This window comes from Balaenoptera ricei, chromosome 9 (genome assembly GCF_028023285.1).
Source record: "Balaenoptera ricei isolate mBalRic1 chromosome 9, mBalRic1.hap2, whole genome shotgun sequence".
NCBI classification, from domain to species: domain Eukaryota; kingdom Metazoa; phylum Chordata; class Mammalia; order Artiodactyla; family Balaenopteridae; genus Balaenoptera; species Balaenoptera ricei.
The window spans coordinates 32,868,859-32,896,031 of NC_082647.1; the positions used below are offsets into that span (position 1 = coordinate 32,868,859).

At 36.7% G+C, this 27,173-nt stretch overlaps 1 protein-coding gene across 1 annotated transcript in view; it reads right to left on the minus strand.

Annotated features, from left to right (window-relative positions):
• The window catches only part of CFTR (CF transmembrane conductance regulator), a 200,316-nt gene that overhangs the window by 19,273 nt on the left and 153,870 nt on the right, over positions 1 to 27,173 (minus strand). Inside the window, exons 23-24 of the mRNA XM_059932516.1 lie at positions 25,313 to 25,564; positions 4,219 to 4,374 (exon numbers count right to left, since the gene is read on the minus strand). Of these exons, the coding sequence (XP_059788499.1) occupies positions 4,219 to 4,374; positions 25,313 to 25,564 (408 nt within the window). The remainder of the gene's footprint in view (positions 1 to 4,218; positions 4,375 to 25,312; positions 25,565 to 27,173) is intronic.

The following is a 27,173-nucleotide window of genomic DNA, read 5'->3' on the forward strand; positions in this document are numbered from 1 at the left end:
GTATGTAAATGACTGCATGTAACGTGTTCAGATTATTGTTTCTGTAAAGTCATTTAATGTTTCACAACCTTTTACACTACGTTTTAATACACACTTTTTCAGAAATAGCATTAAAAAATGATTTTCAGATCTGGCCAAATTATCACAAATTTCAAATGGTTAGGCTCAGAAATAGTACAATTGTGTTGCACTAATGTCCATACTAGTTATTTTTCTTTTCTCCCTTGAATTCGGCACTCCACGCCCAATGCCCACTGTCCTCTGCACTTTAGTCCAGGCTTTTACCACATCACAGCTAGAGAGTGTCTGAGCCCATCTCCCTGCTTCCCATCCTGCCTGCTCCACTGTCCACACACAGCCAGCCGCAGCATGTTCTTCGGCTGCCCTTTTACCACCCTCCTCCCAGCTCAAGAAGACTCAACCCACTCCTTGACCACTTTAGTACTAGTGAAGTCTTTCCCTCTTTCTCCTAACGCTCCCTAACAGGCGGCCTCCTCTGCCCATTTTGCCCCCACAGCTCTTTCTAGTTCCACCTCTGTAGCTGTTTACAATATCCGTGTCTAGGATCCTGGAATATCCTCTCCACAACTCCCTGCCCCCAACCCTTCTAAAACCTACACATTTTACGACCCTTTAAGGCCCACCTTCATCATCATCTTCTTTGTGAAACTGTCAATACTCATTTGTTCATTTCCAATCCAATACAAAGATGAAAGAGACATGCTTCTCTATCCTCAAGGAACTCTAAAAAATAGTAACAACCAGCATAACACAGTGTGTTGTAATTGCTACAGGCCAGGGAGTAGTTTAAGTACTTCGAGTTATTTATTCCTTTACTCATTTAATCCTCATAAAACCCCAATGAAGTAGTTACTACTATTATACATGTTTTACGGACAAGGAAATTGAGGCTCAGAGAAATTAAATAAATTGCATAAGGTTATACGGCAAGAAAACCCAGACACTCGTAGAACCACAGCCTCTTGTAAAAGAGAGCAAGCATTTAGTGACTCAGCAGAAAAATATACATCTTGAATTCCTACCATGTAACTTACTGTATGTGCTATATAAGAGATAGAAAAATCAGTAAGGGAAAAAAAATCTATGTTTAATTTAGCATTGCTACTCTATTCTTCTTGCTAGATTTCTTTGATTGTTGATGATTTTGTCTTTACGTCTTGCTTCCTTAACTAGTAATGTCTACAAAGTGTTTATAATACTGAGTGGAAATTAAACAAATACACAGATAATTCCAATACAAGACACAGAGAAGTACCAGGAGAGATTTGTAAACAAAGTTCTAGATCCCATCTGGGATTGGGATGTGGGAGTGGAGAGCTGGGGTTAGAGTCAGGGTTAACAGGGAAAGGGAGGGAGTCAGAAAAGGCCATCTGGCAGAGTTTAACATCGGAGATGCCAAAGTGACTCCAGTGAAGGAAGATCATCTCAGACAGAGGAAGTGCGCGGACAGAGGAAATGAGCGAGAAAAGTGAGGTATATCTCACGGCACAGTAAGTCCAGCTTGACTGAAACTTAAAGGTGCCCAGGTATGAAGAGTGGTGGATCTGACTGGGCAGGTTGGGTTGGGACCAGATTATCAGGGACCTAAACCACAAATGGAAGAATCTGGATGTTATTCAGTGAAGAAAGGGGTGTCCTAGAAGGTTTTTGACTTGGCAAATCACAGAGCTGGAATGCTACTGTAAAAAAGTTTAATCTGTGTGCAACATGTAATAGAGAATTCCAAAGAATAAGGAGAGAAAAGCACAGCAGTGGGAGTAAAAGAAGGAAGGCTACAGTTCTGTGGTGAAGGTAGCAATGACAGAGCTTGGAGCTGGATTCTTGCTCATCATTACCCAAGGCACTCCATCACTATACTTAAAAGTCTTGGTGTTCAACTGCCTAAGCCAATGGGACGCTGACTATAGGCCTCGCTGTCTTCTCCACGCTCTCAGAGCTTAGAGGTAAAGTAGATCAAATTAAAGAAGGCTCCACCTTGAAATGTACACAATGTCCTGTTTTCCACGCTGGTACCTTCTCTAAGATTGCTTTCTAGCTGCAGGAGGGAAGAACACACAAACACACACACACAGACACACTGCAAGAATTTGCCAAAACTACTGACATCTTGTGATTCCACAGCTGACGTCTCGGGGTCACTATGAGGGAGAGGGAAGTTTCTTGTTCAAAGTGCCTGTTTCATGTGTCTGAAAACAAGTGACTAATTGACCTAGAGATCTCTGTTATCTCAGTGTCAGAGGTCTTGGGGGAACCTCTTGTAAGGTCAGAAAGATGGAAGGGAAAAAAAAAGATGGAAAAGCAAACAAAAATAGTTCCTGGATTTTTAATTTCTTCTTTCTGCTTTTTAAAGATCAAACTCCAGGAAAGGAAAAAAATTACTTAATTTGAACTTTCAAAGGAAAGTTGGGAAAATAAAAGCAACTCTTGGTTTGGATGTTATAAAGGTCTGAGGAGTTTACCCTCTTTCTCTCTTTCTTGGGCATTCACTTAACGTTCTCAAGATGTCACTGTACAAGAAATAGTACCTTCTGTCTACAGACATCCTTGTGATACCGGAAGACAGTCCCAGAAACCAGGGTCATAAACATGTACAATGAGAAGCATTTTTATTAGCACGATTACACAGTTTTAAAGGCGTAGCTCAAAGTATTTCTTGTTTAGTTTATAAAAAACTTGATGCCATAGAAGAGGGAAAAGGCAAGTTTGGAAGATTCATGTTGGCAGAGAGACAAGATAAAGAATTTTCATAATTCTAGCCCACTTGGTTTTCCTCTACGTTTTGCATATTTGGGTTCCTAAATAGAACATACAATAAAACAAAAATCTATTCATCACATGGCAGATAAACTAAAGGATTCTCAGTGAAACTGAAATTATTTCTTAGAGCTTTGCTTATTCTAATGGGCAAATTTGTATAAACAAAAACAACAAAAAAGAACAAAAGTTTCACTACTGTAGTTTAAAATGGGATCAGAAAACAGAGTCAACTGAAGGCAATGCTTCTCAGAAAACCAAATTCTATCCCATGCTCTTCAATATTGTTATCTTGCCTAATGCTGTCACCTTGGGATACTTGTATTCCCAGTGTTTCTTTATCTTCAGACCGTCTGACAATCCCTTTTTTCTTTCTGAAGAAACAATACTGTTTTTCAAAAGTTCAACCAAAGCTGAACTTTTGAAAAAGCTTTTGATGAAGCTTCTGGCAACATGACAAAGTTTAGATAAATGAATTAAAAGCATCAGTCTAGCAGTTACAATATTTAGTGCCGCATTAGATGAAAGGAGCAAATGTTCCACAGAGGCAATCTATCAAGAAATACAAGCTGTTTTCTCAGGCTAGATTTGCAGCCGGTAGCATCTACTTGGAGATGCTCCTGGCATTTTAATTTTGTGTTAAAAGTAGAGAATTGTTAGGACCATGGTAGTAGAAAGGATTCAGTGCCCATTAGTACAAGGGGAACAAAGATATTAAAACAGCAACTATATCCATAGAGATGAGAACAAACACCAGTAGATATACAGCCCATGCCTTTCAGATTTGGTCCCAGTAAAGACATTCCTTGGTTTCCATTAAGATCATTTAAAAATGGAACTGTTGCTATTTCTCTCATAATTAAAAAGTCCTCTTGCCCAATAACACAGATAGAATATACTAAGCCAGTGAGGCTGAAGATCCTTTGTGACGCAAATAAAAGAGTGACATTAAAAAAAAAAAAAAAAAGCTACAGATTACTCTGACATGGTTCATTCTATTCAAAGAACAAAAAAAACAATCATTACACTTTTTATTTTCAATTCCACTACTTCATGCTTCCAAGTGTTTGTTATTTCAGCAGCATCTTTTATATCTTGCAAAGCATTTCTCAACCTGCTGTGATTGCTAACTTGGAGCTCAGACCACTGAAGCAGAAAAAAAAACAATTGATAAAAACAAAAGCCCCAATGCTCCTGCTGTGGTTTATGTCTTCTGGAAAAAGCTATCAAAACTATTAATAGTTCAATAACTGTATGTCAGAGAATTCCAAACTTCTAGAAGTAGTTTTTCTCCGTATGAAAAGGCTGCATTGTAGAAAAAAAAAGACAGCGATACATAGGGAATATATTTTGCAGGGAAATGTGAATTTGAGTGCAAGTGTCAAATAAAGGGAAAAATGTACTTAGTTATTTTTTTTTACTAGCTAAGTCTTTCTGGCTTACCTGTGGTACGACTCCAAAGGCTTTCCTCCACTGTTGCAAAGTTACTGAATCCCAAGACACACCATCTATTTGGATTTCTCCTTTGGTGTTCAGCAGTCTCAAAAAAGCCAATAACAAAGTGCTCTTCCCTGATCCAGTTCTTCCCAAGAGGCCCACCTAGAACATAAGTGATGGAATTACTCGTGTGACAGATAGATACAATACCATAAATGTAATCTGGTATTAAACGTTAATAAAAAACCCCAGTGGAACCGTTTTCTTGTTGCTGTTGTTGTTTTGTTTGTTTTTTAAATCATCACCAGGGGAAGTTTCACTTATTCATTCAAACCTTTTTGCACACTTCAAATTCTGACCAAAATTGATCTGGAACAGAGCAACCCTGGAAGACAATATAGAAACTGGCCATAACGGATTGGATCCCTGATGCTGGGTTCATTTATCACTGACCTTTACGAACGGCAAAAAGGTTGAAAATGCCCATTTTGCATCGAAGAAAACAAAGATAGAGTGTCTTAATGCACATAATTTTTGAGAATGGGCTCAAGCCAGAAGCAGAGACCTATAGCTTGATCTAGTTCCAAACATGAATATGAGTTTGAAAATTAATAAATCTGCAACAGTTCTAATATTTAGATACTGCCATAATAAAATAAGCGAGCATCAAGTTTAGGCCTAAAATAAAGAATAAGTTCACATTCTCACGGAAGGCAGGTTGGGCCTTGCCACTCCTCAGTGGATAAGCACGTGGACAGTTGTCAAATCAACTTCTTATATCCATTCTGACTGGCAAGAAGAGAATTTTAGGAAGCAAAAGGGATATTAAGGAAAAGAAAAAACTATTCTTGTTCCTTAAAGACTGTAAGAACACAGCATGGAAGTGAGAAGGCTGTGTACTGCAAGGAGAGGACAGGTGCCTCATGTGCCCCACAGGGAGCTGACTCTGTTCTGATGCCAGCGCAGACCCAGCTCTTAGAGGAAGACGCTGTGAGTGGGACAGAACATTTCTGCAGTCATTAACTAAACCCTGAATAAACTGCTCAACCTTTAGTGGCACTGAATGTTTCTTTCTTTCCCCTTACATTATTGCTATTTCTTTTTTATCATTTGGCCTTTTTACAAGAGAGCTGAACAAATGGTCTTGTAAATCATGCTTTTTACACTATTTGTGGTAAAGGACAGTTTTGCTTTGTGTTTTAGTTTCCAATCCACCACCAGTACTTTAAAAAGTAGAAAATAAAAATGAATTTCGAAATGCTTGCTCTCAATTTCTATACTTATTACAGACTAGTAACAGTTTCTAAACCGGAACTAGTTACAGACCACAATAAATGCTTGAGAGCGTACAGAAACCCACAATAATAATAACTTATTGAATACTGATTAGGAACCTGGTAGTAAACTAGGCCTTTAGGTAAGCTGATAAACAAAAGTGACACAATTGTCTTTCTGTCTATCATAAGAGCCCTATAATGGGACTTTCACACGTTTGTTTTCTGAGACAACTGAGAAAATCAGATAAACAACATATTATACATAACACTCTGTTGAGGTTCTTCATACTACTAATCACAATTGGTAATTATTTTATTTATTCTTTCCTTGATTATTGCTTGTATTCACCCAAAGAATATAAGTTCAAAAAGGTCAGGGTAATCTACCTTGTTTTCCACTGAATTCTCAGCACCTGGCATAGTGGTTGGCTCACATAAATACTCAATAAAAACTTATCTGGATTGACTGAGAGACAGTCAGATGGAAGGATGAATAGATGGATGGACAGACAGACAGATAGGTGGGTGAGCAGGTGGGTAGATAGATGGAAGGAAGGAAGGAAGGAAGGAAGGAAGGGAGGAAGGGAGGAAGGGAGGAAGGGAGGAAGGGAGGGAGGGCAGATGAATGAATAAACTTATTTAGTAGATCTAATAAATAAATTGATATAGTCAATTTTGGTCAATTACCAGATCAACTCTTAATTTAAAAATCTTGTGGAATTTCATATGCACACTTCTATTTCTGAATGAGCCCATGTTGTACAAACACATTCACCATACATCATGATTTTCCAAACACAACAGTAAGGCTTTGTATAAGCAATCTGAGTATGCCCTGTGTAGATGAGGCATGAGGAAAGAGAAGCGAAGGCAAATTCAAGAGCAGAAAGTGATCTGCTCTAAAGTCATATCAAGCACTTTTGATGAAAAGTTCCTTGAGTTTCAGACTCTTAAATCATTAGCCAGGATTCTAATGATTAGGATAAATGACTACATTCCTTTTCCTTAAGAAGCAAACATTGAATGTTTAGAGAACACAGGTTTTATGTTGGGATAAAACTGGATTAAGACGCAATTTGTAAATCTATAGCTTTAAAGTTTTTAGCTATCACTCTGGTTTCCTTATATTGTTGAACTGCTGGCATTGCATTATGTCATACACGGTTTTCAACAGCACGGAATCTAATTGGTTCATACATAACAAAGTCTTCTGTTGTTTATATAATTGGCACATAATAATTCTTTTCCAGGATTTGTTTTTCCAGGCTTCTCAGTGATCTGTTGAATAAGGCCAGAGTACTTCCCGCAAATAAGCTTTTAAGATAGATCTTAATTCCAAGTCAATGTTTTCTAGTAACTTCAGTGTACCTCCTCTTTGAGAACTTTGGATCAAGATAAATCACAATGTTATGTGGAAAGTTAAACAGTGTTGAGTTTGGTGCTAGCTGTAATTGCATTGTACCATGACTAGAACAGTCTCAGTACATTCTTTTCAGAGTGTCTTATTCGCCATTTTAATACTGCAACAGACTGAAACCTGTTGTAATTACTTTTCACCTCCTTTAGTCTCCAGAAATCAAGATGCCAAATCAAATGAAATTTGGATCCCCAGAGTTATAATAATTGTAACTTTTATATGTTGATTATTAATCTGTTTATTATTAATAAAGCATAATTCCTAACATAATAAGTTCTTGAGACTATGCTCCTTATAAAACCAGTATAAGACAGAATTCCATATGTGTTTAACAAATCAAATAGATACTAGGCACTTATGCTGCTATGATCTGAGCCCCTGATATTGTGTGAAATTGTTTGTGGCATCTTAGTATTTTAAAGAGACTACAAATGGAGAAAGCAGATAAGCTCACCCAAAAGAACAGACCTTGAAGTCTGATGCAATATCTATTTAATCAGAGGACTGTCCAGTACTGTAGTATATACAATATATCATCTGAGGCATTTTGTTAAATCTAGGTTTATCATGAAAGACTTAGCTCCAAATTAAAATCACAGCCTGTATTTTGAGAGGAAAGAGAAAACGAAAAAAAGGAAGAGATATTCTAGTTAGGGGAAGGTGATGTTAAAAATTTAGGCAAAAATCAAAAGCTTTTAAGAAAAAACTATTTGAGACTGAAAAGAAAAATAAGTTTTTTTTAAGTTACTGTTTTTAAGTTAAAGTTATGAAATACTTGCTACATTTCTCATGCATTGAAAATAAAATTTTAAAGCACAGGTTCTGTGAAGTAAAGGCCTAAATTAAGAGCCCAGAAAGTAATAGGACATCTCTTCACTAAAGTAATTTCTATGAACAAAGTGTTTTAATATGAAGATTGAATCATTTTTCTGCACAAAATATTGATTTTTTCATCTTTTCACCATGCTATAGGCTGAATATTTGTGTCTCTCCTAAATTCATATGTTGAAATCCTAACCCTCAATGTGACAGTATTAGGAGGTAGGGCCATTGGGAGGTGATTTGGTCATGAGGGTGGAGCCTTCATGAATGGGATTAGTGCCCTTATAAAAGAGGCCCCAGAGAAATTCCTTGTCCCTTCCACCATGTGAGGTTACAGTGAGAAGACAGACACCTATGATGAAGTGGGCTCTCATCAGACACTGAACCTGTGGTGCCATGATCTTGGACTTCCCAGACCCCAGAATTGTAAGAAATAAATTTCTGTTGTTTATAAGTCACGAAGCCTATGATATTTTGTTATAGCAGCCTGAATGGACTCAGACACACCATAGAACCAAGAACACCGAAATTCATTAAAAATTAAACAAGAAATGCCCATTTAAGTCCTTTTCCAATGTTTTCTCTCTCTCTTTTAAGAAGATGAATTAGACCACAGTTAAGCTTGCAGGATTTTTGGATAATAGAAATAATATACAGATGGTCCCTGAGTTAAGATGGTTTGACTTACAATTTTCTGACTTTACAATGATGCGAAAGCAATATGCATTCAGTAGAAACTGTACTTTGAATTTTGAATTTTGATCTTTTCCTGGGCTAGTGATATGTGGTACGATACTCTCTCATGATGCTGGATAGCAGCAGTGAGCTGCAGCTCCCAGTCAGCCATGCGATTATGAGGGTAAACAACTGATACACTCACAACCTTTCCATAACCATACAACCATTCTGTTTTCACTCAGTATAATATTCAATAAATTACATGAGATATTCAACACTTTATTATAAAATAGGCTTTGTGTAAGACAACTTTGCCCAACTGTAGGCTAACGTAAGTGTTCTGAGCTTGTTTAAGGTAGGCCAGGCTAAGCTATGATGTTTAGTAGATTAAGTGTATTAAATGCATTTTTGACTTAATATTTTCAACTTATGGTGGGTTCAACAGGACATAACCCCATCATAAGTCAAGGAAGATCCATACTAAACTTGAGCCTACTTCTTAATCACCATGCAAGAAGTTTTTTGGGGGGCATCTTGTTACAGTTTGCAAGATGTTGTTAAAGGTTCTAAGGGCAAAGCAGTAGAAATTACATCCTTAAGAGAGTTGCTCAGAATAACATTTTAAGAATCAATTCCTACTGTAATCAATCATATGACCTAGAAGTAGGTATAATCCATTCATTCATTCATGCATTTAACATATAGTAAGCTAGGCAATGTGCCAGGCAAAGGGACCAAAAAATTGAAAAACAAGACTTCTAGTTTCTGGTCCAGCATATAAGGAATTTGGGTGTCATCACTCTATCTTAACAACAAGTGAAAAGCTGAGCAAACTGAAAATCAAAACTCTTCTTAGATCCTTCAGAAAATGAAGTCACAGGGCAAATCATTGCCACTACAAGTGGAGAGAGAGACAGAATCACAACTTACTGGAGCAGAAACACATGATCAGAAACTTCCATAGCAACTTGAGTGAGGGTAGGGAAATCGAAACTGTAACCAACAAATTGCTGGAGGCTCAGTGTGGTCAAGTCTGAGAGTAAAAACCTCCCAGTGAGGTCATTCATAGAGAGGTCCCCACACTTTTGTAAGTATTACCTCCAGGAGCTCAATTACAGTTCATCTCACAGTGAAGTACACAGAAATACCTTCTGGTGCATCCAGCAGGAAGATGTGGGAAACCACAATTTCATAATATTACAGAACATTCTGTTTTTCTTTTTTTTTTTTTTAAACATCTTTATTGAAGTATAATTGCCTTACAATGGTGTGTTAGCTTCTGCTTTATAACAAAGTGAATCAGTTATACATATACAATATGTTCCCATATCTCTTCCCTCTTGCATCTCCCTCCCTCCCACCCTCCCCATCCCACCCCTCTAGGTGGTCACAAAGCACCGAGCTGATCTCCCTGTGCTATGCGGCTGCTTCCCACTAGCTACCTATTTTACATTTGGTAGTGTATATATGTCCATGACACTCTCTCACCCTGTCACATCTCACCCCACCCCCTCCCCATATCCTCAAGTCCATTCTCTAGTAGGTCTGTGTCTTTATTCCCGTCTTGCCACTAGGTTCTTCATGGCTTTTTTTCCCCTTAGATTCCGTATATATGTGTTAGCATACTGTATTTGTTTTTCTCTTTCTGACTTACTTCACTCTGTATGACAGACTCTAACTCCATCCACCTCATTACAAATACCTCCATTTCATTTCTTTTTATGGCTGAGTAATATTCCATTGTATATATGTGCCACATCTTCTTTATCCATTCATCTGTCGATGGACATTTAGGTTGCTTCCATGTCCTGGCTATTGTAAATAGAGCTGCAATGAACATTTTGGTACAAGACTCTTTTTGACCTATGGTTTTCTCAGGGTATATGCCCAGTAGTGGGATTGCTGGATCGTATGGTAGTTCTATTTGTAGTTTTTTAAGGAACCTCCATACTGTTCTCCATAGTGGCTGTATCAATTTACATTCCCACCAACAGTGCAAGAGAGTTCCCTTTCCTCCACACCCTCTCCAGCATTTATTGTTTCTAGATTTTTTGATGATGGCCATTCTGACTGGTGTGAGATGATATCTCATTGTAGTTTTGATTTGCATTTCTCTAATGATTAATGATGTTGAGCATTCTTTCATGTGTCTGTTGGCCATCTGTATATCTTCTTTGGAGAAATGTCTATTTAGGTCTTCTGCCCATTTTTGGATTGGGTTGTTCGTTTTTTTGTTATTGAGCTGCATGAGCTGCTTGTAAATCTTGGAGATTAATCCTTTGTCAGTTGCTTCATTTGCAAATATTTTCTCCCATTCTGATGGTTGTCTTTTGGTCTTGTTTATGGTTTCCTTTGCTGTGCAAAAGCTTTTAAGTTTCATTAGGTCCCATTTGTTTATTTGTGTTCTTATTTCCATTTCTCTGGGAGCTGGGTCAAAAAGAATCTTGCTGTGATGTATGTCATAGAATGTTCTGCCTATGTTTTCCTCTAAGAGTTTGATAGTGTCTGGTCTTACACTTAGGTCTTTAATCCATTTTGAGTTTATTTTTGTGCATGGTGTCAGGGAGTGTTCTAATTTCATACTTTTACATGTATCTGTCCAATTTTCCCAGCACCACTTATTGAAGAGGCTGTCTTTCCTCCACTGTATATGCTTGCCTCCTTTATCAAAGATAAGGTGACCATATGTGCGTGGGTTTATCTCTGGGCTTTCTATCCTGTTCCATTGATCAATATTTCTGTTTTTGTGCCAGTACCAAACTGTCTTGATTACTGTAGCTTTGTAATATAGTCTGAAGTCAGGGAGCCTGATTCCCCCAGCTCCATTTTTCATTCTCAAGATTGCTTTGGCTATTCGGGGTCTTTTGTGTTTCCATACAAATTGTGAAATTTTTTGTTCTAGTTCTGTGAAAAATGCCAGTGGTAGTTTGATAGGGATTGCATTGAATCTGTAGATTGCTTTGGGTAGTAGAGTCATTTTCACAATGTTGATTCTTCCAATCCAGGAACATGGTATATCTTTCCATCTATTTGTATCATCTTTAATTTCTTTCATCAGTGTCTTATAATTTTCTGCATACAGGTCTTTTGTCTCCTTAGGTAGGTTTATTCCTAGATATTTTATTCTTTTTGTTGCAATGGTAAACGGGAGTGTTTTCTTAATTTCACTTTCAGATTTTTCGTCATTAGTGTATAGAAATGCAAGAGATTTCTGTGCATTAATTTTGTATCCTGCTACTTTACCAAATTCATTGATTAGCTCTAGGAGTTTTCTGGTAGCATCTTTAGGATTCTCTATGTATAGTATCATGTCATCTGCAAACAGTGACAGCTTTACTTCTTCTTTTCCGATTTGGATTCCTTTTATTTCTTTGTCTTCTCTGATTGCTGTGGCTAACACTTCCAAAACTATGTTGAATAATAGTGGTGAGAGTGGGCAACCTTGTATTGTTCCTGATCTTAGTGGAAATGGTTTCAGTTTTTCACCATTGAGGACAATGTTGGCTGTGGGTTTGTCATATATGGCCTTTATTATGTTGAGGAAAGTTCCCTCTATGCCTACTTTCTGCAGGACTTTTATCATAAATGGGTGTTGAATTTTGTCGAAAGCTTTCTCTGCATCTATTGAGATGATCATATGGTTTTTCTCCTTCAATTTGTTAATATGGTGTATCACATTGATTGATTTACGTATATTGAAGAATCCTTGCATTCCTGGGATAAACCCCACTTGATCATGGTGTATGATCCTTTTAATGTGCTGTTGGATTCTGTTTGTGAGTATTTTGTTGAGGATTTTTGCATCTATGTTCATCAGTGATATTGGCCTGTAGTTTTCTTTCTTTGTGACATCTTTGTCTGGTTTTGGTATCAGGGTGATGGTGGCCTCGTAGAATGAGTTTGGGAGTGTTCCTCCCTCTGCAATATTTTGGAAGAGTTTGAGAAGGATAGGTGTTAGCTCTTCTCTAAATGTTTGATAGAATTCACCTGTGAAGCCATCTGGTCCTGGGCTTTTGTTTGTTGGAAGGTTTTTAATCACAGTTTCAATTTCAGTGCTTGTGATTGGTCTGTTCATATTTTCTATTTCTTCCTGGTTCAGTCTCGGCAGTTTGTGCATTTCTAAGAATCTGTCCATTTCTTCCAGGTTGTCCATTTTATTGGCGTAGAGTTGCTTGTAGTAATCTCTCATGATCTTTTGTATTTCTGCAGTGTCAGTGGTTACTTCTCCTTTTTCATTTCTAATTCTATTGATTTGAGACTTCTCCCCTTTTTTGTTTGATGAGTCTGGCTAATGGTTTATCAATTTTGTTTATCTTCTCAAAGAACCAGCTTTTAGTTTTATTGATTTTTGCTATTGTTTCCTTCATTTCTTTTTCATTTATTTCTGACCTGATCTTTATGATTTCTTTCCTTCTGCTGGCTTTGGGGTTTTTTTGTTCTTCTTTCTCTAATTGCTTTAGGTGCAAGGTTAGGTTGTTTATTCGAGATGTTTCCTGTTTCTTGAGGTAGGCTTGTATTGCTATAAACTTCCCTCTTAGCACTGCTTTTGCTGCGTCCCATAGGTTTTGGGTCGTCGTATCTCCATTGTCATTTGTTTCTAGGTATTTTTTGATTTCCCCTTTGATTTCTTCAGTGATCACTTCATTATTAAGTAGTGTATTGTGTAGCCTCCATGTGTTTGTATTTTTTACAGATCTTTTCCTGTAATTGATATCTAGTCTCATAGCGTTGTGGTCGGAAAAGATACTTGATACGATTTCAATTTTCTTAAATTTACCAAGGCTTGATTTGTGACCCAAGATATGATCTATCCTGGAGAATGTTCCATGCGCACTTGAGAAAAATGTGTATTCTGTTGTTTTTGGGTGGAATGTCCTATAAATATCAATTAAGTCCATCTTGTTTAATGTATCATTTAAAGCTTGTGTTTCCTTATTTATTTTCATTTTGGATGATCTGTCCATTGATGAAAGTGGGGTGTTAAAGTCCCCTACTATGATTGTGTTGCTGTCAATTTCCCCTTTTATGGCTGTTAGTATTTGCCTTATGTATTGAGGTGCTCCTATGTTGGGTGCATAAATATTTACAATTGTTATACCTTCCTCTTGGATCAATCCCTTGATCATTATATAGTGTCCTTCTTTGTCTCTTATAATATTCTTTATTTTAAAGTCTATTTTGTCTGATATGAGAATTGCTACTCCAGCTTTCTTTTGATTTCCATTTGCATGGAATATCTTTTTCCATCCCCTCACTTTCAGTCTGTATGTGTCTCTAGGTCTGAAGTGGGTCTCTTGTAGACAGCATATATATGGGTCTTGTTTTTGTATCCATTCAGCCAGTCTGTGTCTTTTGGTGGGAGCATTTAATCCATTTACATTCAAGGTAATTATCGATATGTATGTTCCCATTCCCATTTTCTTAAATGTTTTGGGTTTGTTATTGTAGGTGTTTTCCTTCTCTTGTGTTTCTTGCCTAGAGAAGTTCCTTTAGCATTTGTTGTAAAGCTGGTTTGGTGGTGCTGAACTCTCTCAGCTTTTGCTTGTCTGTAAAGGTTTTAATTTCTCCATCAAATCTGAATGAGATCCTTGCTGGGTAGAGTAACCTTGGTTGTAGGTTTTTCTCCTTCATCACTTTAAGTATATCCTGCCACTCCCTTCTGGCTTGCAGAGTTTCTGCTGAAAGATCAGATGTTAACCTTATGGGGATTCCCTTGTGTGTTATTTGTTGTTTTTCCCTTGCTGCTTTTAATATGTTTTCTTTATATTTAATTTTTGACAGTTTGATTAATATGTGTCTTGGCGTGTTTCTCCTTGGGTTTATCCTGTATGGGACTCTCTGTGCTTCCTGGACTTGATTAACTATTTCCTTTCCCATATTAGGGAAGTTTTCAACTATAATCTCTTCAAATATTTTCTCAGTCCCTTTCTTTTTCTCTTCTTCTTCTGGGACCCCTATAATTCGAATGTTGGTGCGTTTAATGTTGTCCCAGAGGTCTCTGAGACTGTCCTCAGTTCTTTTCATTCTTTTCTCTTTATCCTGCTCTGCAGTAGTTATTTCCACCATTTTATCTTCCAGGTCACTTATCCTTTCTTCTGCCTCAGTTATTCTGCTATTGATCCCATCTAGAGTATTTTTAATTTCATTTATTGTGTTTTTCATCGTTGCTTGGTTCCTCTTTAGTTCTTCTACGTCCTTGTTAAATGTTTCTTGCATTTTGTCTATTCTGTTTCCAAGATTTTGGATCATCCTTACTATCATTATTCTGAATTCTTTTTCAGGTAGACTACCTATTTCCTCTTCATTTGTTAGGTCTGGTGTGTTTTGACCCTGCTCCTTCATCTGCTGTGTGTTTTTCTGTCGTCTCATTTTGCTTATCTTACTGTGTTTGGGGTCTCCTTTTCACAGGCTGCAGGTTCGTAGTTCCCGTTGTTTTTGGTATCTGTCCCCAGTGGGTAAGGTTGGTTCAGTGGGTTGTGTAGGCTTCCTGGTGGAGGGGACTATTGCCTGTGTTCTGGTGGATGAGGTTGAATCTTGTCTTTCTGGTGGGCACGTCCACGTCTGGTGGTGTGTTTTGGGGTGTCTGTGACCTTATGATTTTAGGCAGCCTCCCTGCTAATGGATGGGGCTGTGTTCCTGTCTTGCTAGTTGTTTGGCATAGGGTGTCCAGCCCTGTAGCTTGCTGGTCGTTGAGTGAAGCTGGGTCTTGATGTTGAGATGGAGATCTCTGAGAGATTTTTGTCGTTTGGTGTTACGTGGAGCTGGTAGGTCTCTTGTGGACCAGTGTCCTGAAGTTGGCTCTCCCACCTCAGAGGCACAGCCCTGATGCCTGGCTGGAGCACCAAGAGCCTTTCATCCACACAGCAGTTACAGGTATATTGCCTGTCTCAAAAAAATATCTTCTGGAAGAAGATCTTCATGAGAAAGTCTTCTAGTCATGCACTTAAATCACTTTTTTAAATTCCATAAGATATCTTCTTAGTAGAACAGGCCATTATCCATATTTTAAGTGCTATGGATTACAATGGGAGTTCCATCTTTAAATTCCTTACACTATCGGAGGCCTGAGCAGTGGAAGCTGCGGACCCGTCTTCAGGGCCAGCTGAGGGCTGCAGTCTCAGAAGGGAACTGCTGAAAAGGCACAGATGGCGCCTGCCGCCTTCAGACCAGTCCCGACCTCAGGTAGCGGTAAACTCAGGAGCTGTAGCAGGACCCTCTTGGCGGCAGCAGCCAGCTCTTCCTCTGTTTTTCTTAACAAGGCCTCCTTCAAGAGAAACTATTTTACCAGAACCTAACCTACTGGGTTTTTTATTAGAACCTAACTGCTCAAAGAAAGGAGAATACTCAACTCCAGCCCACACAAGTGTACTGTTGCACCTAAGGGGGAGAAGAATCTGAGAAGCACTTGTGAAGTTCACTGCTCAAGGGCACAGTCTCAATAAAAGACTGAGACTTAATTATAGAACAATAGAACACTTCCCTTTTCCCCAGACCTTACACCACTAAAGGCCTAATTATCAGTTTCTTTTATCCAGTATATCATGCCCACCTTTCAACAAAAAATCACAAAGTAGGGAATTCCCTGGTGGTCCAGTGGTTAAGACTTCGCCTTCCAATGCAGGGGGTACAGGTTCGATCCCTGGTGAGGGAGCTAAGATCCCATATGCCTCGTGGCCAAAAAACCAAAACATAAAACAGAAGCAATATTGTAACAAATTCAATAAAGACTTTAAAAATGGTCCATGTCAAAAAAAAAAAAATCTTTAAAAAAAAATTACAAGGTACACTAAAAGGCAAAAAACACAGTATGAAGAGATTAAGCAAGCATCAGAACCAGAGTCAGATATGCCAGAAATGTTGGGATTATCAGTCTAGGAATTTAAAAGAACTATGAATAATATGCTAAGAGCCCTAATGGAAAAAGTAGAAAACATGCAAGAACAGATAGTGTAAGCAGAGAGAATGAAATTTTAATAAAATTAAAAAAGAAATGCAAGAGATAAAAAACAACAACAACACTTTAACAGAAATGAAGAATGGCTATGATGGGCACAGCAGACTGAACATGGCTAGGAAAAAAAACCTGTGAGCTTGAGGCTATGACAACAGAAACCTCCAAACCAAAAAACAAAGAGAAAAAGACTAAACAAAAAAACCCCCCAGAATATCCAAGAACTGTGGGACAATTACAAAAGGTATAGTATACCACTAATGGAAATACCAGAAGGAGAAGAAAGAGAGAAAGGAACAAAAATATTTGAAACAATAATGACTCAGAACTTCCCCAAATTAATGTCAAAAACTAAACCATAGGTCCAGGAAGTTCACAGAACACCAAGCAGGATAAATGCCAAAAAACTACATGTAGGTATATCATATTCAAACTACAGAAAATCAGAGATAAAGAAAAAATCTTGAAAGAAGCCAGAGGGGAAAAAACCACCTTATTTATAGAGGAACAAAGAAAAGAACTAAATTCAACTTTTCTTCAGAAAACATGCAAGCAAAAAAAGAATGGAGTGAAATATTTAAAGTGTTGAGAGAAAAGGACCACCAAGCTAGAATTCTGTACCTTGTGAAATTATCCTTCAAAAGATAAGGGAGAAATAAAGACTTTCTCAAACAAAAATCAAGGGAATTTGATGCCAGTAGATCAGCTTTGCAATAAATGTTTTAAAAAGTTCTTCAGGAAAATTAAGTCAGAAATTCTGATCTACGTAAAGAAAGGAAGAGCGTTAGAGAATGAATAAGTGAAGGTAAAATAAGAAATATTATTTTTCTTATTCTTAATTGATCTGACAGGTAGTAGTGTGTTCAAAATAATAATAGCAACAATGTATTCAATTATGTATGTTTATATATATGCTTCTGTATAAGTGAAATGAATGGCAGCAACAATACAAGGGACAAAGAGGGAGGAAGTGGGAATACAGTTGACCCTTGAACAACACAGGTTTGAACTGTGCAAGTCCACTTACACGCAGATTATTTTCAATAGTAAACACTACAGTGCTACAATATCCAGAGTTGGTTGAATTAGATGATGCAGAACAGCGGATAAAGAGGGACCATGTGTACAGAGCAATCTCGGATAAACAGAGAAGATATTTTCGACTGTGCAGAGGGTGGGCACCCCCTACCTCCACCCTGTTCAGGGGTCAACTGTATTTTGTTATAATAACATACTTCCACGACCTGTGAGGCACTATAGTGTTGTTTAAAGGTGACCTGGATTAGTTGAAAACATATATTGCAAATTTTAGGGCAACTACAAAAAGTTTTAATCTCTCTCACCTATTTCTCTCATCCTCCCAGTGCCCACCCCTCTGGCAACCACTTGTTCTCTGTATCTATGACTCTCTGTTTTGTTATATTTGTTCATTTTTTTTGTTTTTAGAGTTCGTGTATAAGTGAAGCCAGATGGTATTTGTCTTGCCCTGACTAATTTCACTTTAAAGAAATAAACCCGCTTTAAATGTAAAGGCGTATAGAAATAGATTAAAAGTACAGAAAAAGATATACCATGTTAACACTAATTAAAGAAAGTTGTAGTAACTAATTTTACACAGAGCAGATATCAGAGCAAGAGAAATTATCAGATAAGGGGTACCATATAATGATAAAGGGGCCAATACTCCAGAAAGACATAATTTTTAATGTGTATATGCCTAACAACATTGTGTCAAAATAACATGAGGCAAAAACTGACAGAATTGCAAAGAGAAATAGATGAATCCACTATTACAGTTGGAGACTTCAATATTCCTCTATCAAAAATGGACAGACACAGAAGTTAGAAAATCAGTAAGGATATAATTGAACTCTACACAATCATCAGTCAATTGGATATAATTAACACCTATAGACTACTTCATCCAACAACAGCAAAATAACATTCTTCTCAAGCTCACAGGGAACATTCACCAAGATAAATCACATTATGGGTCATAAAACACAATTTAACGAATTCAAGAGAATGCAACTCATACAATGTATGCTCTCAGACCACGATGGACTTAAACCAGAAATCAATAACAGAAAGACAGCTGGAAAATCCCCAAATACTTGGACATTAAACAACACATAGGGTAAAAAAGAAATCTCAAGGGAAAAAAAGATTTCAAATAAATGAAAATAGGAAAGAAATTTATCAGATTTTGTGGTACGCAGCAAAAGCAGTACAGAGGGAAATTTATAATATTAAATGCTATAGAAAAGAAGAAATATCTAATATAGAAATATCTAATATATCTCATACAAAATAAATATATATCTGTAGTATAATATAAATATCTTGTATAGAAAAGAATATGTAATACAAAAAAGAAGAAATAACTAAAATCAATAATCTAAGCTTCCATCTTAGGAAACCAGAAAAAGAAGAGTAAATTAAATCAAAATTAGGCAGAAGAAAAATAAATAAATAACAATTACAGTAGAATCAACCAATTGAAAACAGGAAATTGGTAGGGAAAATCAATGAAACTAAAACCTGGTTCTCTGAAAAGATCATTAAATTTTATAAGTTTCTAGCCAGGCTAACTAAGAAAATAAGAGAGATGTCACAAATTACTAACATCAAAAATGAAAGAATATTTACCTTATTTAGCATAAGGAATGTGGTTAATATTGTAATAACTTTGTATGGGGATGGCTGGTTACTAGACTTATTGTGGTGACCATTTCATAATGTATGCAGATGTCAAATCACTATGTAGTACACCTGAACCTTACATAATAGTATGTCAACTATATTTCAATTAAAAATTTTTTAAAGAAATGAAAGAGGGAAACTCACTACATCTCTTAATACATATTATTAATAGTAAAGAAATACTATGAAAAACTCTATGCGCACTAGTTTGATAACTTAGATGAAATGAACAAATTCCTTAAAAGATACAATCTGCCAAAACTCATAAGAAGAAATAGACAATCTGAATAGGCATATACTTTTTAAAGAAATTGAATTGATAATTAATAACCTTCCAAATCAGAAAGTACCAATCCCAGATAGATTCACTGGTGAATTCTACAAGTCACCTAAAGTAGAAATTCTACCAATTTTCTACAATCTCATTCAGAAGATAGAAGCAAAAGGGATACATCCTAAATCATTCTATGAGACCAGCATTGCCATAATACCAAAACTAAAGATATTACAGATCAATATTTCTCATGAACATAGATGCAAAATGCTTAAAAAAATTAACAAATGAAACCCAACAACGTAAAAAGAGAATTATACACCATGACCAAGTGGGATTTATCCCAGATATGCAGGGTTGGTTCAACATTTGAAAATCAATTAATACAATCCATCATATCAACAGGCAAGAAAAATAATACAGCCATATCAACAGATGCAGAAAAAGCCTTTGACAAAATCCACCACCAATGCCTGATAAAAGCTCTTAGCAAAGTAGGAATAGAGGGGAAGGTCATCAACTTGATAAAGAACCTCTACAAAAACCCTACAGCTATTATTACTGAATGATGAAAAACGTGAAGCTTTCCCACTAAGATCAACATCAAGGCAAGAATGCTCCCCTCTTACAACTGCTTTCAGCATCCTAATCTTAGCTAATGCAACAAGACAAGAAAAGGAAATAAAAGGCATACAGATTGAGAAGAACAAAGTAAAACTGTTTTTGTTCACAGATGATGTTATCATCTAGGTAGAAAGTACAAAAGACTCAACACTAAAACTCCTGGAACTAATAAGTGACTATAGCAAGATTGCAGGATACAAGGTTAATATACAGAAGTCAACTGCTTTCCTACATACCAGCAATGAACAAGTGGAATTTTAAATTTAAAACAAAATACAATTTACATTAGCACTCCCCAAAATGAAATACTTAGGTATAAATCTTAAGAAAATATACGCAAGATCGGGATGAGAAAAATTACAAAAGTGATGAATTAAATCAAAGAAAAATTAAACAAATAGAGAGATATTCCATGTTCATGGATAGGAAGCCTCAATATTGTCAAGATGTTGGTTCTTCTCAACTTGATCTATAGATTCAGTGCAATCCCAGTCAAAATCCCAGCAAGTTATTTTGTGTATATGGCAAACTGATTCTAAAGTTTATATGGAGATGCAAAAGAACAGTCAACACATTATTGAAGGAGAAGAACAAAATCAGAGGACTGACACTACTCAACTTCGATGATTGTGGAAGTTGACTTAAAATATTAAGGCAGCCTAATAAGAACACCTTCAGTTTTCCAGCTTTTTGCTCAATGATTCTCTTTAACTCCACTTCTCTTTAACTCCACTTATCTCCTTTCCTCCTGTCTCAAGAAACAAAACAAAACAAACAAACAAAAAAACTCCCAACTACTCCTACAGAACAAAGGCAAATCCCTCTATATACCCATCCTCTTAGACAGATGTTCTTGCTTTCTCTCTCCCATCACCAACACTGGTGTTCTATATAACCCCTCAATTTAGGACTCACCCATTCCCTAAGCCTTTACTGTTGGAATTCTACCCTCACTCTTCTACATCACTCCTCTACACCTAACGACTCTCTTAAGTATGGGTTCTCACAAGTAGATGGGCATGTATCAGCACCACCTGGAAGGTGTGATAAAACACAGACCACTGTCCCCACCCCTTGGGCAGTAGGGCTCAGTGAGGCTCAAAAATATGCATTTCTCGCAAGTTTTCAAGTGACGCAGATGATGCTGGTGCAGGAACCACACTTTGAGAACCACTGCTCTCAAAGACCATGTGGTAGCAAAATCAATTAGGATTTTCTGAGTTATAACCTCCCTTTATTGCTTTGGCTCTCAAGATCCATAATCTGCACCAACTTGCACCAATCTTGGATCCAATTACATCCTTTATGCATCCTCCAGTCATCGAATGACTGAACCAGTCATTGTTTTCCGTACATGCTCCATGCCTCATGTTTTTCCCTCTGCCTACAGCACCCTTCTTCACCCACCTTAATTACTCAAATCACAGTTTAAGTCTTGAAGCCTCATTCTAAATGCTACTTCCTGTGGTAAACCTTCCCTGAACAGGCCAACTCCCAGCCAAATGATAATAACTGCTTCCTCTTCTGAATTACCTTAGCATTTTATCTATATATCTCTTATTCAAGGGTATAATTTTTTGGGGCGGGGAGGGGAGCTCTTTTCAAGAATAAAGATTTCAAAACTATAAACACAAAATTATGTACAGGCCCTTGAAAGGGGCTCAGGCAAGTGAAGTTCTTTGAAACCTCAGCCTTGTTAGCTTCAGAGTAATTCTGCTTTAGCTGTTACTGGATTTCACATTTCCCCTTTTAGATTGACATCTTCTGTGACAGATCTCTCTCTCTCTTTCTGTCTTCTTTCTTCTGCTCCTTCTTTTTCTTCTTTTAAGAGAAGCAGGTAAAAAAGGACTTTGAGGTCAGAGAGATCTGAGTTTGAGATCCCTGCTACTTCACTCACTTAACTGATCGTTAGTTTCTTCCACTATGCGCAAAAAGGGTAATAACATCTACCTTTGGAGTTATAATAAGATCAAATGTGATAGCAAATAAAGGTCTTTAAACAGTGCTTAGGACATGATAAGTGCTCTATAAACATCTATAGCCTTATGTGAGTAATTTTCAATTCTCCCAAAGCACCTAGGGAGTGTCTTGCAAAGACACATCGCCTGCTTCCTGTATAAAGGTTCAGAGAAGATGGAATGCCTGGGCATATTGCTTCTTCTCATTTTACAGCATCTCTGATTACTACTCTCACATCAAGGAAACTACCTACAAAAATGAGGACTCTGAAACTCTGTCACTCTACTAGGACTTGTTTGTATTTAATTTAGTGGGCAAGTGAGCATTGGAAAAGCAAATGGATGGGAGAATGTCAGGAGGAGGGAAAGCAAATAATTTACCAAATCTATTCCTCCTGTGGATCAACCTATCTGTTGCTGTTGTTATAACTTCACAGCGCTTTTGGCATCCAGCCTGGTGACCTTCAGCTGCCTATGTCATTCATTGATGTATGAAGCAAGAAAGAGTAATTAATTATGCTTTTCTCAATGGAAGGGAAGAATGAAGGCAAACCATTAATTTTACTTAGTTCCAAAGCATAACTTTAGACAACCTCATTCTAATATTAGGGGAAAATTCAGTCTAGAACCTAGTCTTTCCATTTATGCCCATTTATACTTTTCTCTCAGGAAAAAACAAATCTCATTCTTGATGAGCATAAATATAATAAAGAGCTAATTTTAGTAGTATGTGAATATATTTTTCCTAACTAGACTAAAAGGTAAGTCAAAATTTCCAGTGTGCAATTTCAAGCCATTTAGCATAAGATGTAGAAAATTTTTGCTCACTCTATACTTTTTTCTTATCAGAACTTTGCCTAATACATCCAATTATCAAACATTCGTAAACCCATGGGCAAAAGCAAGTGAAAACAGTCTGTTTCTGTGTTGGTGACAGTGATGATGGCCTAACAAACCTTACTGACCATTATCTCCCCAGTTAAAAAAAAAAAAATCTCTGTTTGAAATTAAACCACAGAGAGATGAAGTTTTAAAATTCAGTTTTCAGGGAATTGGTTGGTGGCACAGTGGTTAAGACTTCGTGCTCCCAATGCCGGGGGCCCGGGTTCGATCCCTGGTCAGGGAACTAGATCCCAAATGCATGCCACAACTAAGGAGCTGGTGAGCCGCAACTAAAACTGGCGCAACACAATAAATATTTTTAAAAATAAATAAAATAAAATAAAATTCAGTTTTCATAAGAAGTGGCCCTATTGTATTCTATCTCAATTTAAATGGAAAAGAAAGCAATCCAAACAATATAATACTCCTGCTAGATTTACAGAGTGGCCCAGAATAAGGAATCTGGAGAGAATATAAAATCACATTTACAGAGCATAAAATGTAGGGAGAATGACCATCCCCTTCTCTAAGAATCAATTCCAGAATCCGTATATTTGAGTAACTTCTGTGAATTCAGCCCAGTGCTGGGATCCATAAAAAACACTTCAAAATAGTACAAGGTTATTTTTGCTTATTAAATAATAAAAAATTATTGCTTCATAAATAATTATAGCTTAGTGCATTATTGGGAAGAAAATTTAACAATCCATACCTTGATGAAAACTCCAACTAAACAAGCAAATTGAAAAAAGCTAAGAAAAAAAGTACCACTTGTTTGAAAGAGTGTCAATTAGGTAAAATTTAAGAAAACTTTAGATGGAATCAGCAACAAAATATTTCCCTCACCTGAAATGGAAGATAGTTTCAAGATGCAAAATCTAAAACATGTTATAATTTTTGTTTATTTAACAGCTTCTTTAGTTGGTAAGGTAGCAATCAATTAGATATTCTGCAAGTAGAATCACATTTAAAATGGTCCCAGGGCTTCCCTGGTGGCGCAGTGGTTGAGAATCCGCCTGCCAATGCAGTTCGATTCCTGGTCCAGGAAGATCCCACATGCCACAGAGCAACTAAGCCTGTGCGCCACAACTACAGAGCCTGTGCTCTAGAGCGCATGAGCCACAACTATTGAGCCTGCATGCCGCAACCACTGAAGCCCACGTGCCTAGAGCCCGTGCTCCACAAGAGAAGCCACCGCAATGAGAAGCCTGCGCACCGCAACAAAGAGTAGCCCCCGCTCACTGCAACTAGAGAAAGCATGCACACAGCAACAAAGACCCAACTCAGCCAAAAATAAATAAATAAACTGAAAAAAAAAAAAAAAGGTCCCATTATATGCCCAGGAGTGGGATTGCTGGATCATATGGTAGCTCTATTTTTAGTTTTTTAAGGAACCTCCATACTGTTCTCCATAGTGACTACACCAATTTACATTCCCACCAACAGTGTAGGAGGGTTCCTTTTGCTCCACACCATCTCCAGCACTTATTATTTGTAGACTTTTTGATGATGGTCATTCTGACCAGTGTGAGGTGATATCTCACTGTAGTTCTGATTTGCATTTCTCTAATAATTAGTGATGTCTAGCATCTTTTCATGTGTTTTTTGGCCATGTGTATGTCTTCTTTGGAGAAATGTCTATTTAGATCTTCTACCCATTTTTTGATTGGGTTGTTAGTTTTTTGATATTGAGCTGCATGAGCTGTTTGTATAAGCAACCTAAATGTCCATCGACAGAGGAATGGATAAAGAAGATGTGGCATATATATATATATATATATATATATATATATATATATATATATATAAAATGGAATATTACTCAGCCATAAAAGGAACAAAATAATGTCATTTCCAGCAACATGGATGGACCCAGAGATTGTCATACAGAGTGAAGTAAGTTAGAAAGAGAAAGACAAATATCATAATATTGCTTATATGTGGAACCTAGAAAAATGGTACAGATGAACTTACTTGCAAAGCAGAAATAGAATCACAGATGTAGAAAACAAACTCATGGTTACCAAGGGGGAAAGAGGTGGGTGGGATGAATTGGGGGATTAGGACTGACATATATACACTACTATGTATAAAATAGATAACTAATGAGCACCTACTGTATAGCAGAGGGAGCGCTACTCAGTGCTCTGTGGTGACCTAAATAGGAATGGAATCTAAAAAAGAGTGCATATATGTATATATATAACTGATTCACTTTGATGTACAGCAGAAACTAACACAACATTGTAAAGTAGCTATACTCCAATAAAAATTAATACAAAAATAAAATAAAATGGAATAAAATGGTTCCATTATATAGATTCAGGACTTTGCAAAGTATATTTCACATGAAACAATGACTTCATATAATAACTTGAAAATATTTGTGTTCAATATTGGTCCTAGTCTACAATAACAATGTTACAAATGGATTCTACTAACACATTGCTTTAGGCTACTGAGATTCACTTACTGAACACAGGTTTAACAAAGCAAGCAATGTTTAAATCTCACCCTCTGGCCAGGACTTATTGAGAAGGAAATGTTCTCTAATACGGCATTCCCACCGTCTGTATACTTCACTGTGAGGTCTTTGACGGTCATTCGGCCCCCTGAGGGCCAGATGTCATCTTTCTTCACATGTTGATTCTTGATAATCATAACTTTCGAGAGCTGGTCATCCTTGGATGGTTTCAATGACTTGTTAGGTTTACCGTCTTCTGCTGGCATATCAATAAACTTAAAGACTCGGCTCACAGATCGCATCTGAAATAAAAATAATTTTTAATTTTTGTTTAAGAGCTGCAGGCAAAGTCATAATTAGTTTGGTGTTTCCTAAAAAATAACTTGTAAGATGTGATGCTAGCTAGTCGTCACTTGGTTATTTGTTAGGTTTTTCAATGAACTAACAGGAAATAATTGGGTGTAATTAAAAGCTTAACCAAGAGAATTAACTAGGATTTCTATAAATGCGCTCTGTATATAACTGCTTATTTTTGTGATCAGTTAATTCTCAGTTATGCAAGCCACACATAAATAGCCAAACTCTACTCAAGGGAATAGATGATGTCAAGGGGAAAACTTTTTTCTACCATGAGTAGTACTACACAATGTTTTACAACTGGTATATTATAGTAAAATGTTTCACACCTCTAAACCACTACATAAGAGTCTTGCCTTACTCTCACAGTACATTAATAACTATCGACAATTCTATGTCAGCTGGGTGGTAAGTGGACTCTTGAAGCTTAGTAAATTTTGAATAACTTCACAATAATCTTCAAACAAATTTAAGTCACTGGCATATATCTGTAGTTAAATATTACATTTTTAATCTGAATTACTTAAAGATCAATTTCCATTTCTGAGCAAAATGTGACTGTGTATAAGGGCTGTATTTAAAATTCAACCATTTTTTAAATTAATTTATTTTTTAAAATTTATTTTATTGAAGTATAGTTGATTTACAATGTTGTGTTAGTTTCTGGTGTACTGCAAAGTGATTCAGTTATGCGTATGTATATAAATTCTTTTTCATATTCTTTTCCCTTATGGTTTATCACAGGATATTGAATATAGTTCCCTTGCAACAGTAGGACCTTGTTGTTTATCCATTCTATATATAATAGTTTGCATCTGCTAACCTCAAACTCCCAATCCATTCCCCCACCACTGCCTACCCGCCTTGGCAACCACAAGTCCATTCTCTTTGTCTGTGAGTCTGTTTCTGTTTTGTAAATAAGTTCATTTGTGTCATATTTTAGATTCTACATATAAGTGGTATCATATAGTATTTGTCTTTCTCCTTCTGACTTACTTTACTTAGTATGATGATCTCTAGTTGCATCCATGTTGCTGCAAATGGCATTATGAAATTCAACTATTTTTCAAAGGTGCTTAAATTCTTTAACGAGAACATATTTCTCTGAACAATTATAATTTATTGGAATTTGGAATGTGATTTTTAAAATAGCCTGGCATATAATAAACATCCAATAAATATTTGAAAAAATTTTAAGTGAATAAAGGGATAAATATGTGAATGATTAAATATATAAATAAATAAATGAATAAGAAGAAAGAGTTGGAGACTTTGAATTCACTCAATTTCTATTTTTAAAAGATATCATCCTTGATTCTATGGCTTAGTCCTTCACAGGTGTTAACAGCTTACTAGACAGAAATTTTTTTGTCTTAAAAGTAATTGTTTTTAAGTCTTTTGTCATTTACAGACAGTTCTGGGTGTACTCTGATGCTTTTGCAAATATGTTCCTATAAAAGGCTTTCATCTTCAAGAAATTCATGGAAAAGACTCTGACAAGTACAGGCTTCTGGTAACTGACTGTACTGCTGAACTGAATGAATAAGCATTTTC